Source organism: Sinohyriopsis cumingii, chromosome 4 (assembly GCF_028554795.1).
Source record: "Sinohyriopsis cumingii isolate HCF-2022 chromosome 4, ASM2855479v2, whole genome shotgun sequence".
In the NCBI taxonomy this organism is placed as follows: Eukaryota; Metazoa; Mollusca; class Bivalvia; order Unionida; family Unionidae; genus Sinohyriopsis; species Sinohyriopsis cumingii.
In genome coordinates this window covers 15,413,925-15,430,035 of record NC_142964.1, presented here as the reverse complement: position 1 = coordinate 15,430,035, position 16,111 = coordinate 15,413,925, and the positions used below count along the sequence as shown (strand labels likewise).

The 16,111-nt window shown below is 33.8% G+C and overlaps 1 protein-coding gene across 1 annotated transcript in view; it reads left to right on the top strand.

The window, feature by feature from the left end:
- LOC149800659 (uncharacterized) overlaps positions 1 to 12,896 on the top strand; it is a 39,046-nt gene extending 26,150 nt beyond the window's left edge. Inside the window, exons 2-5 of the mRNA XM_089954213.1 lie at positions 5,714 to 6,823; positions 8,303 to 8,371; positions 9,879 to 9,968; positions 10,683 to 12,896. Of these exons, the coding sequence (XP_089810339.1) occupies positions 5,735 to 6,823; positions 8,303 to 8,371; positions 9,879 to 9,968; positions 10,683 to 10,736 (1,302 nt within the window). The 5' untranslated portion in view covers positions 5,714 to 5,734 and the 3' untranslated portion in view covers positions 10,737 to 12,896. The remainder of the gene's footprint in view (positions 1 to 5,713; positions 6,824 to 8,302; positions 8,372 to 9,878; positions 9,969 to 10,682) is intronic.
- The last annotated feature ends 3,215 nt before the right edge of the window (positions 12,897 to 16,111 follow it).

The following is a 16,111-nucleotide window of genomic DNA, read 5'->3' as shown; positions in this document are numbered from 1 at the left end:
CTGTATTCAGAGGTGACTATGCGCGCTATTTCCTGACAAATTCTGTTTCACAATCAACGTTTTCAAAGTCTTTGTGAAGGGTATGTATTTAAATTACCTCAGGTGTATCAATAACAGTTTTGCTACAATTGTGCTAAATGTTTGTTTCATGTCTAAAATATATTTATCTATCATTCTTTAAGAACAATTTGGAAAAACATTTTGGAACAGACCTCTTTAACTCTGACTGGCTTGCTTAAAAGAGGATATCTTTTAATGCATTCTATGGAAGTCTGGGTTATCCGAGAACCGTTACACTTCGGTTTCATCTCTCTCTCTCTCTCTCTCTCTCTCTCTCTCTCTCTCTCTCTCTCTCTCTCTCGGCATTCTACATTTACGTGTATCTTGTATTGATGTCGATGTTTTGTTTATCTTTTAATCTAACTTTTAAAAATACCAAATTAAAATAATTTTCTTATAAACTCTGTGCAATTTGTAGCCTACATGTAAGTAACGCAGGAGAATTACATGTACCTTACCTTTTGCAGTCTGCAGTCGATTGAATCGAACGTGATTTTAATAACTTTTTCTTTATTAGATCAACTTGAACCAGAGTTTTTTCTTTGTCACTGAGTCATTTTAATTGCCGGTCGAACGTTTAAGATTTTAACACAAAGTGGGTTTTAAAAGAGAATACTGTTGCAATGTGTGGCCAACTATTCAGAAATATTGCTATAAATGGCCCAAAATTACTGTTAGGTAGGTTAGATAGTTGAAGTACGAATAAAAATAGACAAAGACTGAAAAAACAAGTATATGACCAGATGGAAATACTTAATAAGGAAGGAAGGAAGAAAGGAGGGAAGTAAATATCTAAGTAGTTTCTTGGAAATAAAGTCAGTAAATTTTCAGTTGAATTAATTCAATCAGTCAGCAAGTGGATAAATATGTAATCTTCAATTCAATAATATTCAGTTAGCATGTAAGTAAATAGGTACGTCACTGATTGACTCATTAAGTCGTTAAAATTTATGAGTCACTTTTCGCATGTGCTGGCTTAAAATCATGTTAAACATTTTTATCACATAGAATTGTGTACTACAGAAACAACTGCACGCTTGTTTTTGACAACTTCGCTTAGAATGCACAGCTTCGCAGAAACTGTTGAAGGTTAACTGAGCAATTTCAAAACTGAACTACAATTACATCTACGTTCAACACATAAATGGGTACAGAGATAAATGCTCCTTTGGATGGATAGATTGACACATATAGCTATTACGTACTTTGCTTTAACGGGTTATTAAATACCCACTTGATATAATTTGATAAAGATAACCCATTCGTGTTACTTGATAGTGATATACGTTTGATCAAGATAACCCATTCGTATTACTTGATAGTGATATACGTTTGATCAAGATAACCCATTCGTATTACTTGATAGTGATATACGTTTGATCAAGATAACCCATTCGTGTTACTTGATAGTGATATACGTTTGATCAAGATAACCCATTCGTGTTATTTGATAGTGATATACGCTTTATACAGATAATCCATTAGTGTTACTTGATAGTGATGTACGTTTGATACAGATAACCCATTCGTGTTACTTGATAGTGATATAATTTGATAAAGATAACCCATTCGTGTTACTTGATAGTGATATACGCTTTATACAGATAATCCATTTGTGTTACTTGATAGTGATGTACGTTTGATACAGATAACCCATTCGTGTTACTTGATAGTGATATAATTTGATAAAGATAACCCATTCGTGTTACTTGATAGTGATATACGCTTTATACAGATAATCCATTTGTGTTACTTGATAGTGATGTACGTTTGATACAGATAACCCATTCGTGTTACTTGATAGTGATATAATTTGATAAAGATAACCCATTCGTGTTACTTGATAGTGATATACGTTTGATACAGATAATCCATTCGTGTTACTTGATAGTGATATAATTTGATAAAGATAACCCATTTGTGTTACTTGATAGTGATATACGTTTGATACAGATAATCCATTCGTGTTACCGCTCCGGTAGCCTAGTAGTTATAGCGTCCGCCTCGGATGCGGGAGGTCGTGGGTTCGATCCCCGGCCGAGTCATGCCAAAGACTTATACAAATGGTGCTAACAGCTTCCTTGCTTGGCGCTCAGCATTACGAGGTTAGTGTTTGGACTGGTCGGCCTGGTGTCAGGATAATGTGAATGGGTGGGACATAACGCTACATGTCTGCGGCATGATGCCCCAGTGCTAAACATCACTATAAACTGCCACACTGCAGGCATCATAGCGATATGACTGAAAAATTGTTAAAGCTAGGTTAAAAATCCAAATCACACACACACACATTCGTGTTACTTGATAGTGATATACGTTTGATACAGCTAATCCATTCGTATTGCTTGCAGTGGCGTCACTAAGGTTGGTGTCATCCAGTGCGGTAACTCATAGTGGCACCCCCCTGGACCTCCTTCCTGCACAAAAATTCAAAACTTGTATAGACCGTCATTTTGATGTCACCCCATCTGATGGTGTCACCCGGTGCGGTCCGCACCCCCTCCCAGTGACGCCACTGATTACTTGCTAGTGATTACTTTGACAGTTCTAGCGTCGCATCTAAATAATGAAGATGTTAAAAGTAATTTTTTAAAATCGTATTGTGCTTTAAATTATAATCAATCTGAAAACTTAAAATAATTGGAAAGAGTTAAACTCGTGCAAGTTATAAATACAAAATCACATACGTATTTACTTCCGAGTCAGGTGAACGTGTTCGTACGATATGACTTAAGAGTACCAGAATTAAACTTGGTTTTCATTTTACTGACTTGTAGTTCACTTGCATGTGTCATGGTCATAAGCTTAGAAGGAGAAAGAAGTAAATTCAACAAGTTTTAAAGAAACGTAACAAATAATTTAATTATCAAAGTTATAAATGATAGTGTTAGAGGAACTTAGGGTAACAATGAAGTTAGTCAAAAAAATTCTGAAAAATGTATTAAAGTCCAAAAGAATTAAAACTTCCGTATAAATGTCAGAATCGGAAATGTAATGGTTCGTCAGGAATCGTGACGTTGTCAAAATGGCGTTGTCCAGAACTCACTTGAATAATTCACAATAGTTCCATAATAATAGTATATTCCAATGACCACTTTCTATTTCCACTGAACAATCCAAACAAATGGTTTTTCCTCTCAAATAAAATGTAAGTTCAACATAGCATGCAGACTTGATGTTGCAAAAGGAACACAAGAAATATAAGAATGTATCCTAAGCAGGAATGAAATATGATTGCTCAGTGCTCTCCTTATAAATACACATTCATGAGTATACTATGACTATATGTCGCAATATACTCCACGTGACAGATCTTACTACTCAGTCTAATATTTCAAACTGCCTACTTATGTGACCTAACAACCAATAGGAGTTAACTTAATTTTTCTAAATACCACCTGACGTGTTTGTCCATTTGGAATAAAGACAGAATCTTGTCAACATATTTACTAATAATTGTATTTTTAGTAACTGTCAACACATGCGTAGGTATTTATTTATAGATCCTATGCAATTTTACGTTCTTTTATATCTTAAAATAGGACATACGCACGTATGAAATTTAGCTATAGATAATCACTACAATTTATAGCCATGAATAAAAATTACAAAACTTGTAGATAAAACGATGTACCAGAAGTTGCACAGAAATACATTTACACACAACTCATGAAGGACTCACGGTACTAATTCATTTATCATAGTAAACCTATGCAAACACCGTGATATTAAAATTTCAGTAAGTTTTAATTTCTGAGTGGTCGTGATCAAACATATATTTATCAGTATAGATGTATCCTGGATGAAAACTGCTGTGTAAAGAAAAGGATATGAACCGCGACATTTTCTGGACTTGCATGTGTTTGTGCTTTCAATTCCGCACCAAAGAGCCATGTGCTAACTTTAGTAATGAGTCTTCCAAATTCAAGACTGTTAAAGGACTGAAATTCCACCAATAACACTGTCTCCTTTTTTCCAGTTACAACGAAGACAAAAATAATGAGTCTTCCAAATTCAAGACTGTCAAAGGACTGAAATTCCACCAATGAAACGATGTCTCTTTTTTTCCACTTACAACTAGGATAAGCTACTTACTAAAAATCTATCTTTTCTTTAATTATCAACCAATCCTGGACAGCCAAACCCATATATACTCTATTTTATCTTCACCATTTCCAGACTGGTTCCCATTTTTCAATTCAATTAATATCGTGAGTCTTGAAATTGACATAATGATTTTACGAGACTTTGTCTCATAAACTCTTAGTCAAGATGTATCCATGGAGAGAGAGAGAGAGAGAGAGAGAGAGACAGAGACAGAGAGAGAGACAGAGAGAAAAAGGAAGACGAAGTTCAACTCTCTGGAAAGAGATGTCACTATGACAACGAAGATATGGCTACATCTGGGGGAATTTGGCAAGCGGAGGTACGTGATGCTTAAAGACAGAAGTCTTTTTGAATTTCTGACGAAGGAACTGTTAATGAAATACTCATCATATAAAATTACATTCCAATATCAATCTACATAACCTTAAATTACAGAGAGAGATACATATAAAACTACGATATTCCTTCACTTACCAACATCATACATTTGTATAATTTCTGCCTTTTGAAATAAAATGCAGATAATTAAACATCGAATAAATTCACGATAGCTAAAGAATCTAAATTTCAATATTTCAGACTAATATCGTAATTGAAATATATTTTATTTAATTTAATCTAGAATGTCAACATATTAAACTCTATTATTTAAAGAGTATTTTATTCCTAAATTAACTACTACTGCGTATGAAGTTGGTAACGAAAGTCGTTTTTTACTATAATCAATAATATAATTACAAGTAAATATAAGTTCTTCAAACAATTAAACTTTCCAATACATTATATTAAAGAATAGTAAAGAAATAATAAAATAATATAATGTTGCAACGTACTGATGTTAGATTAACATCTTAACACTAAAAATCCTTAAACTATATAAAAATTGTATAGACAATAATCTTACCTGTAAAGACAGAAGTCTCTTTGACATGCGTCTAGTTCTTGTGTACGCCAGAATCTCAAAGTGAGGCTTCATAGTTTCTTACAGACTATCGTCTGGGTCTATGTACGTCATTAGACAGACAATTATACCGCGTCAGCGCGTGGAGCTTATAGTTTAGTCAGGAACTTTAAGCTTCCACTATGCAGTAACTTACACAACTTAGCAAGTGACTTATGATACAAGGGAAATGTATGTACAAGAGGGTTTTGCCGTTTTGCTCATAAGGGCGCAATCTTTATTAAATAGTATATAATTGTAATACCGAAATAAATGGATTTAATCTCAATATATTTTAATAGAAAACTACCTTCAATATAATTTAATAAAAAATTACGTTTCATATAATTTAGTCAAAAATTGCTTTTAATACAATTTAGAGACAGTTTCAATCTTATTATTTTTACTACAAAATTCTGTCCTAATAATGCTATCTTATTTCCGGATAGGTATTATACAATATTAATCAGTACTGTTTCACAGGTATGTACCAACACTGTTTTATTTCATTAGAGTGAGTGAAAAAAATTAAATCACATATTTCTTTATTAACTATTTTCCTTAGCCTAGGATAATTTTTCATCTGTAATTTATTTCACAAAACAGGTAAAATCAGGAGAGTAAGAGATGTCCAAGGATATGAGAAGAGTTACAAAGAATAAGGTACGAAAGATACAGCCACAGGAAATCAAAAACGCATTTACCCTACAATTAAGCAATGGAACCTTGGACCAACCCTCGATTTGCGATATAATGAAACCTATAATATGGGGTATGGTCGTCTTTGGCATTTACCATCGGGATAAGAGGACAGAGATTCGCGAGTCTGCAGATGGTAACACAGAAGAAACATCAACAAGAGCACGTACATGTGCCTCCATGTCCTCCACACTAATTTACAATGTAATTGTAACGCTCCTCCTCTGTTGTGGACTTCTGCGGATAATTATTTGTTTATCCATAGGAGGTGCGTCGACGGTAGTTTTCATATTTGAAATTGTTGTCCTTCTTTGGTTCTTTCTGTGTACAGTCAACGGAATTATCTGTTTAAAATTCAGTCACTACCGTTATGGACATTCGCGTGTCTTCTATAGACATTGGGAGGAGATGGTGGCGAACTTTAGCGATCTCAAAATCGAGTACAACAGTAAAAAGCTGAGAAGAGTATTCTTGATAACTTTCATATCATCCTGGTTTCTTATTGGTTTTAATATAGTGGGCGGTGCTATTTTGTTATTTAACCCTTTCGGAGACGGAAAGGAAGCAATGGGACTGGCTTTTACGTCACCTTTCCCTGCAACGACATCCGTGAAAATTGCAGCACTTATTTTTCATATCTACTTCAGTGGTGTTTGGATTCTACCTGCAGCATATGTCCTCATCCTCAATTTGGCAATCAAATACGGATTCTTAGCTCTCTGCGACGCAATGGAATTGGAGGTGTGTCTCAGTAAAGATAGACTAACAGACAGGATACAAGATTTCCGAAAAGTCCATTTGGATCTTTGCCGCTGTATCGAGATTTTAGACAAAGATTTTAACGTTCTAAATGCAAATTGGTACGCCGTTACAATATCCGGTACATGTTTGATTCTGTACGCTCTCATACATTTTGGTGGGGACATCTTTTTCAATATTATGTTCACGTTTTGGCTTCTTTCTGGCTTGGGGTACGTAGCAGTGACGTCATTCTTCTCCGCTAGCCTACACGAAACGGTGAGTACTACTTTTCTCAAAGACAAGTTCATTCTTAGAAAGCCCTGGGTAATATGTGTATTTCATCTGAGTGCGCATGAATCAGGGACTGTTCTTCAATATGCTTTCTGTGTCTTTTAAGCTTCTAGGAGTGATAATTTAGAAAACGAATACTTTTTATGCGATTTATTCCAAATTCCCTGACGCTTCGTTCAGTTAAATGAGATGGAAGAACTTAATACATCAATAAAATCAAAATATGTTTATGCTGTTTCGTTTTTTGCAAGAACCTTTTAATAGCACGAATAACTTTCTAAAATTTAAGAGTATATTATAAAACCGTTGCACATAAATAAATATGCGCTAAAGTAGACTAAACTTGGTTTATTATATACGTTGCTAAAATGAAGTAGAATGATTTTACTTCCTGTAAATGCATATTATTTTTCTCTAATAATTTCCATTCTCAAACCATCATAACGATGTCAGGAATAAAGGAAAGGAGGGGAAGACAGATGGACAGGTGGACGAACAAAAATAAATACAGGGACGAAATTCACTTATAAGTGGTGCCTTATGTTATGCATTCTTGAGTATTAGTAAATACTTTAAACTCCGGATTTGCGTTTGGTTTAAACTCGAGCCTGTGGGTTCTTGTACAACAGGTAAGATATACAGGTAGTGTTAAACTAAAGACAGCTTCTGGCGATGAAACCAATAGAACCCAGCAGCATGAGAAGTCTTATCAGAAAATAATAGTGATAGGATTTTTAATTATAATGAAATAATTTATGGAACAGATTATAAAGCACTCAAGGTTTTGTAATTGCGGAGAAGATACATCGGCTCTATGGTGTGAAGAACTTATCCAACATAATGTTCTCAGTGTCAATTTCGAGCAGGATCTTCTAAATATATATCGTACTTTCGACGTACGGCAACGTTTTCCTCTGGGGACACGGAAATACATACGCAGAAACAAACGCACACAAAAATCGACACTTGTTGAACAATAAATATTCACATTTTGGCACAGAGAAGTAAAACGATCCAAGATCACATCATCATTGGCGGATCAATCTCGAGAGACCATGCCAATAGCTCCTTTGGAGTGTCGTCTGTCTCTGGGGTGTTGGCATAAGGGTATATATGAGTTTAGCTGGTCAGGATTGGTTGAGAACGAAAGTTAGATTTTAGTGTCAAAAGAATCTTTTGAGAGCTTATCCTAGTTGTAACTGAAAAAATTAAAGACATTGTTTTATTGATGTAATTTCAGTCCTTTAACAGTCTTGAGTTTGGAACATTCATTTCTGAAACATGACTCATTGGTGCGGAATTTAAAGCACGTGTTTCAAACATACAGATATATATATATATATATATATATATATATATATATATATATATATATATATATATATATATATATATATATATATATATATATATATATATATATATATATATATATATATATATATATATATATATATTGTGTAGACCCAGGGTCCTTTGGACGCTCTTTTGAAAACTGCAACAAATGAGATCACACCAGATAAGCAAGCACAGGTATGCACTAAATCTCTCTCTCTCTCTCTCTCTCTCTCTCTCTCTCATAATCGATATACATCTAATTGTATGTAACCGAATACGTTCTTTAAAATACAAGGTCTAAATTATGTTCCTTGAACTCTGTATTAGGCTATAACTTTTGATTGATGAACCACAATGGTTTCATTTCACACCCCGTTTTCTTCGGGATCCTAAAGTAAATACAAAGGAACTGTGTTTAAACAGTTTTTGTTATGTCAAGAAATGAGAAAAATATTTCGAAGTATGAATGTGCATTTTTACTGCCAGGCTACCATTACAAAGAAAACTCGTCTATTGCTGAAATAATTGTTCAAATCAGCCGAAATATTTGTCTTGTCCTAGAAAAGTGACAATTCTTTTTTCTTTTCCTTCCAAGGGTGCTCCAAAAGGTTGATTCCAATAATTGGATAATATCTTGATAGGAACACGATTATGAATTAAATCCCATCTAACTCGCATCATTACAAACTCATCGAAACTGTCTACGTATGGTTCATCTTTTTGTTAGCACTTTTGGTATCCACTTACTCTTGGACAGGTTATAACGAGTTAAGCTCTTACCGACATAATTCCATGCGCATATGCCTTTGGTTATGTTAACATTTGATTTTTCTTAGAATTTTTTCCTTGGATATTGTACGCTCCTCCTCTGGTCCATCACTATGCAGTTTGATTGGATATATCATTGCTGTCAATCAGTCATATCATAACTAAATTATGAGAGGAACTTTATTCGCTTAGGCGGGGAAAGGTTTCTCATACAACAGAATATTCCTTTTTAAACTATTTAGTAGTAATATTTTTAAAAAAAACGTACTTCTCGGATGTTTGCTGATCTTCTGGTTTCTTATGGTGTATGGCCAAGGGTGGTAACGTAATTGCGAACTCTGTATCCTTTCCAAGTTATTCTTGTTTGTCTGTTGTTTATATGGTTGATTGCTTTTTTAAGTCTTCGAGTAGATGTCGTTAGACATACCTTCTGCATTCGCTTATATGTTGGATCAAATTACAAACTGCGTATATCTAGCTCTATCCTTACATAATGCAGTGGCAGATCTGGGTATATGCAGTTTTTAGGACTAATTATTAAAACAATAATATTAATCACGATCTGCCAGCGCATTATACAAAGGCAGAAATGGGTATATGGTGCTTGTAGTTATATCCGCCTTATAAGCGAATACAGACTCCATGCTGGAAACTGGCTAATTCCTCGATCCGTTGACCAAAGAAAAATGTCTTTTTATTGTGCATGACCATCTTTAAACGATGCTGGATCTGTTTCGATCAGCAAAGACATCCGTCCATTATTTGGGCCTCCGGCAAAATATAAATTTGCTTGTTATAGTTTTAAATAATATTGAATTAAGCGAGATCTCGTGTGTTTCTTTTATAGAAGAAAAAAAAATACACAATTCACAATAAAATCGTGATATATATATTAATGTTCTGTGTAAAATGGCAGCTTTTTCTGTCATTTCAGTTGAACTTGTTCCTTGCGAAGCTGACGGGACAAAACACTGGGTTTACCGTTCTAACCCTCATAACCATCACAAAAGAGCTCTTGCTCACGGTAAGTCAGTCTACCGTCATACCTTACCAGAACAAATAAGTTCATTCCTTTGGTAATCGGCATATCTGCATTTTGTTACAGGACCTATCCATTTTTGATTTTAATAAAAGTCGGCGAGTTTGCACTAGAACATTTAGCATTTATCGACTTGACTTTTACTGCTGCTTCATTCCCAATCATTTAGAAGATGACTTGGAAGATAGGTGATCATGCCCGTAATTACAAGCGTGTATATGTTAGTGTGTGCGTACATATCGAACAACTTCTCTTAGACAATGTCCGATTTAGACACCAACCATAGGAAATGATTTGGGGAAGTATATAGATGTGCACAGCATTCCACCCCCTAAGGGCGAGGATGGAGAATGGGTTTTTGGATGGGTAGGAGTGGGGCGCGGAATGAATAATTTATAAAATCATTGGATTTGCTGTTGATGTTTAGTTCACATATCGATTTCCGCTTTCTCGAATCTATTTAGAATTGCTTAATAAGACTCAGAAACATTATTTACGGACACTACAAAACTAGAAAGCTAGTATGCTTATTCAAGTAAATACCAGCTTTTAATCTGTCTATTATACGTAATGTCACTATAAGACGATAGTAGCCAAACATGTCTTGTAGTAAGAGCAATATATTGTCATTAATCAGTCGTTTTCAACGTTATGTAATTCTCTTGCCATATTGTTGTCACAGATTTATTTTTTTTCCAGCTGACAGGACTCTTTCTGACCTATTTTTTCTTGCTGACGCAGTTTAACATTTGATGAAATCCAAGATCGTAGCGTTACTGAAAAACAACAGTAAACGTAAAAGCCAGTGACTGATGTAACAGATAGATAGTTTTGCTGCTTCATGTGGCGGAACATTCAACAGACAACAGTGACTCTTCAATGCGTCTTCAAAATCCAATTTCGCAGTGAGCTGTGCAAAATGTGCACAAAATTTAAGTTTTAGCTTCATGATTGGCAATTTAGAAATTTGATCCTTCCTCTTTAAATAAATCTAACCGAACTAAAAGGATTCCGATAATTTACCATGCTCCCTAACAATGCTCATGCGGATTCCCTTGTTTCACGAAACATTACCTTAAGTTCCTTCGTTACCCAAAACCACTGGCAGGGCCTCGCTTCTGCAAATTAGATCGTTTGCAGTTGATCATAGCATGATACTGTTGTGCTAATTTTAAACTGAAAATAAGTAACCAAACACTTCGTTGAGACTCAGACAATATCAGATTATTGACGTAAATTGTTTTCTTTTCAAATAGTGACCTGGCATGTATTATTCATTCAATGTTTGCATGGAGTTGTTTCGAAATAACACAAAAATTCAAATACGTCCAATCCTCCTAACACCTTTTTAAAAGTAAAGAAAGCACTTTAAGGTACAAGCATATATAAAGGAAAACAAAAAGTTCTTTATATATGTAATGCATATTACGCAATCTCATTAAAGCATCTCAGTCTGTGGCCTTAGTTTTTAAAATTCAGTTGTGATATTATGTTGTCATATTTTGAGGGAAGCTAAGAATATATCATGTGCAAGTTACATTTTCCAGTCCACTTACTCTGGACAAACTGAGCTAGTAGGCTCCTATAAACTTTGTAAAACCCTGAAGCAAAAGGTATTCAGGAAAAGACAATTTACAGCAAGTATAGTTAATACTTTTATTGGTCTAATATTTAAAAGCAAAACTAAAAGGACCCTCCAAATTCCCCCTTCTGGCAAAAATAAATGATTGTTCTCTTGTGTTTATGGGAATATTTTTTTCCTTCTTTGACATTTTGCCACTTTCAGTTTAGATTTCAAGCCAATCTTTTGAATGTATTCTATTTGTACTTCAAAATCTACACACATATCCTACACAATTTAGTAAGTGTTTAAAGGTACAGTTGCATGTAATTGTTTTTCTTGTTGAATGTTTGTAAAAGTTTTTCTCCTTTAGACAGAACAAGCAAATATATTTATTTTGCGAAGTGTAAGTTATTTATTAAATGTATTATTGGCTAGCTTGCTGTAAAATTTGCTGAGCTTGTGGCATGATTATGTCTTCCTTCAATATATATTATTATAAACTGTTCACAGTTGGCAGAAAGCATTATGGCACAACGGGTATTCCTATTTATACAAGTGGTGAGTGTTTGTTTTCATATACGGCCGCCTTTACTAAAACTAGAACAATATTTTAAATAATTTGTCAAAAACGCTGAACATAGTTTGACAAAATCTGAACGAAACACCGCAGCACAGAGAGTTTTCTAGTTTGTGCAAATACCAATATAATTTTATATGTACAACATTACAAAAAATATCCAACATCTCTCCGACCCCTTTCTTCGAATGACTATTTCTCAGAAAATAATTGCGTCGGAATGGGCCAAGGCCTGACCCTAATTTCTTGGCAATTGATCATACATTAAACTATTGAACAGATTCAGGTAAGCGATCTCCTACTCACTTTGGTCTCTTGTATACTTGTTATTCTTTGTTTTTGAACAAAAAGGACTCTCCTGTCATGATAGATTAGTATTGCTCTTACTAATTCTATCTTATGTCGAAAGTATTTAGTGAATTTCCCCAATGTATCATGAACGTACCATTTTGTGGCATGTATTTTAGGTATGCGAGTTTATTATTGCAAAATTGGAACTGTTCGTTCTATGGAATCTGTCTCGCTTATTTCTTTTATTTTTGTTCAATGTTCGAATGAAATTATTTTGTATTATCCTTACTGATTCAGATTTAAACAATGGAGCTTAAATATATATTCAGCAGTGCTAGTAATGCTAGCATTCGAAGGAAGATTTTGCATAACTCGGAACTTAAAATTACCTTTATATATATATATATATATATATATATATATATATATATATATATATATATATATATATATATATAGTATTGTATGTTGTTCTCCATGATTATATGTTACGCCAATCTATATTGTGTGATTGACCTTGACCAGTAATTGAGTTTAGGGACTACCTGACAAAAAGCATATTACATAGCCAATATTTCTCTATGATTTTAGGTGATGTTTTAAGGCTCGTAATCACTGGACGTGATCGTTGTTGTTGTTGTTGTTTTTGTTGTTGTTGTACGGTTTAACGCCATTTTTCAGCACACGATAGGCTATACATGGCGGCCAGTATTAATGGTGGAGGAAGAACCCGGGAAAAACCCTGAAAGAACCACCGACCCACGATAAGCTACTGGCAAGCTTTCTCACATACCCACATTAGCTGAATCCGAGACTCGAACCCACGCAGACAGGTGAGATGGCAGTGATCCGTAACGGAGAGCGCTTTAGACCACTCGGCCAATCGGGGTCACCATTGGAAGTGAACATGTTTACTTGTATCTGATTTTAGAGCATTAGTTTTTCATTTGGTAATCCCTGATCTTGTTGACAATTTATAATGTTCTAGAAATAAATTTTTGACCCTCATCCTGGTCCTCATATTGTGAATTGGGTTTTTTATATATTAGCGAAAACAAAACAGAATTATTCATTCCTATTTTAACATCAGTCTTTAGAGGAGTCGGTTTGATTGTGTTTCAGTTAATATTTGAGAGGATTTATTTGAATTATTCACTGTAATTACAAAATACTCATCAATACTTCTTGGACTAATCACTATTTTGGTATTATTGTGAATTCATTCAAGAAGATCTGGATTAAATCATTGTGATACATTAAGACTGTTGGCATATTAACACATTTGAGACTACTGGCACATGGCACATCAGCGTAGCCAAAATTGCATTTATTGGGAACACCACTGGAATTAATTTAGAATACTCTATTATTTCGGTCTTGTGATAGAACTTTTAGGATTATTTTCGATTTACTTTACAATAATGTCAGTTCTTTTTTAATTTTGACTTTGTATTCAAGGGAAATACATTATTTGTTGAATTTTACAAAACTTTGTGGTTTCGATTTTTTTTTGGTACTTAGTTTAAGACCGTATGGACGTAACAAAATATATATATATATATATATATATATATATATATATATATATATATATATATATATATATATATATATATATATATATATATATATACATATATGGTTACATAATGTCACCCCTTTGCATATAATGAATTAGTATATTTCACTGTGCACGTTGAAACATCTAGTTATAATAAAGCTTTTGTCTCAGTCACCAAACGTCTGAATACTTCAAGAATTAATTCTTGCACTTTTATATATACAAAGCAACAAAAATAAACACAAAAATGACGTACTTATTTCTTTGTCTATGTCTATATGCACAAAGCGAAACATGTTTATTAAAATTAAAATTGAAGATAAGGCACATTTCCTTGTTAAGCTTTCTCACTCTGTCACTATCGTACAGATTTTTAAAACGAAGTCAATGAAATCATTATGCAAAATTGGACTTGCTGCTAGTCCTTTGTTTTTGTTTTGTTTTTTTTATTGTTGTTTTTAGTTTATTTTTGTTTAGAGCGGTAGGTTGTACGTAAGAGAATCGCGGCAGGTTGAGGATTAGGATATAATGGTGTTCGCAAAAAAAATCCTAGTAGAAATAAAGAATGTTATTTCAATATTTATATTTGATGCAAGAAAGACAGCATGTCACACACACACACACACACACACACACACACATATATATATATATATAGAGAGAGAGAGAGAGAGAGAGAGACAGAGAGAGAGAGAGACAGAGAGAGAGACAGACAGACAGACAGACAGAGAGACAGGTTACCCAATAAGTTTAATTTGTACGTTGTCACCATATATGTTACATAACGTCACCCCTTTGCATAGAACGAATTGATATATTTCTCTGTGCACGTTGAAACATCTAGTTATAATAAAGTTTTTGTCTCAGTCACCAAACGTCTGAATACTTCAAGAATTAATTCTTGCACTCATAAAGGAATATGTTGCTTGGCGCTTTTGAATAATTTCATATTTTGTCTATCAATCGACAATGAATTTTTTTGGGAAGAATTTAAAGATACTTTATTTATACCTTTGAAGAAAAATTAGTTGATTACTCTGATAAAAATCTAATGTCTAATATAACTGCTATACACAATCGCACACATTTCTCCTTAATAAAAAGATCACTCCGTTACATTGCATTAATGTTCAACTCTGGTCAAGCCATCTGAAACGTTTGTTTTTAGATTACGTGTAATTGTATTTAATGTAACAAGGTTATGTCTTTTATTTACTCAGGTGAGACAAAGTTAACTTAGACATTGTACATGGTCTACATACATGTACACTCATGACATCGCCAAATATTTAAGACTGCACCATTGATGATTGCAGAGCTCTTACACAGACTTTGTATCATCTACAAATATGGAGTTATTAATTTGGACATTAAAAGATCGTACATCATCCGATCCCTTTACCTTGTAAGAAATAAAAAGCGACACAACATTTTTACCGCTCCTTAAAAGTACTCCTGAAGAATAAAACACAGATTACACAAAATGACGGCTGATCCCATCCTTGATCATGACCACCTTGTGGCCATTATGGGAGGATATAATACCAATAATTGTTTAGGTATAACAAAAAATGAAACTTGAATCTGGTCGTGTTCATATTGAAGTTGTACTGTTGTCCTTACGTCTGGTATGATAGGAACACATTCTGAACCAATGTCATATTATTATATCTTATAACCTTTGTTCAGTGGTTTAATAAAATAAACAAAATGTTTGGGAAATATTTAAATTTTCTTTCAACCTCTCTGTGATAATACTGATACCTAGATAAGTTCTTGATTCAGTCATAATAATAGTCATTCGCCATCATTAACCAAAATATCTCGTTTAATCATGCTGTGTTAACTGGTTTGATTACATTTTCCACAATTTCAGATATATAAAAAAAAGCTTTGTTTTTGGGATACCTTAAACTTTGTTAGACGTGTATGAAACCAATGCCATTATCAGTCATGGTTTTTATTTCATGCTGTTTATGAATAATGATCTGGTGTTTTCTTATTGACTTAATGGTATAAATGAAATGGTTGTGGTTTTATTTTGGACATGTATATACGTCACGTGGGCGTTATCCAATAGGGTACCAATAAATCAATATATGATCTTCCTGATAATGGTTCAGATCATTCTGCAA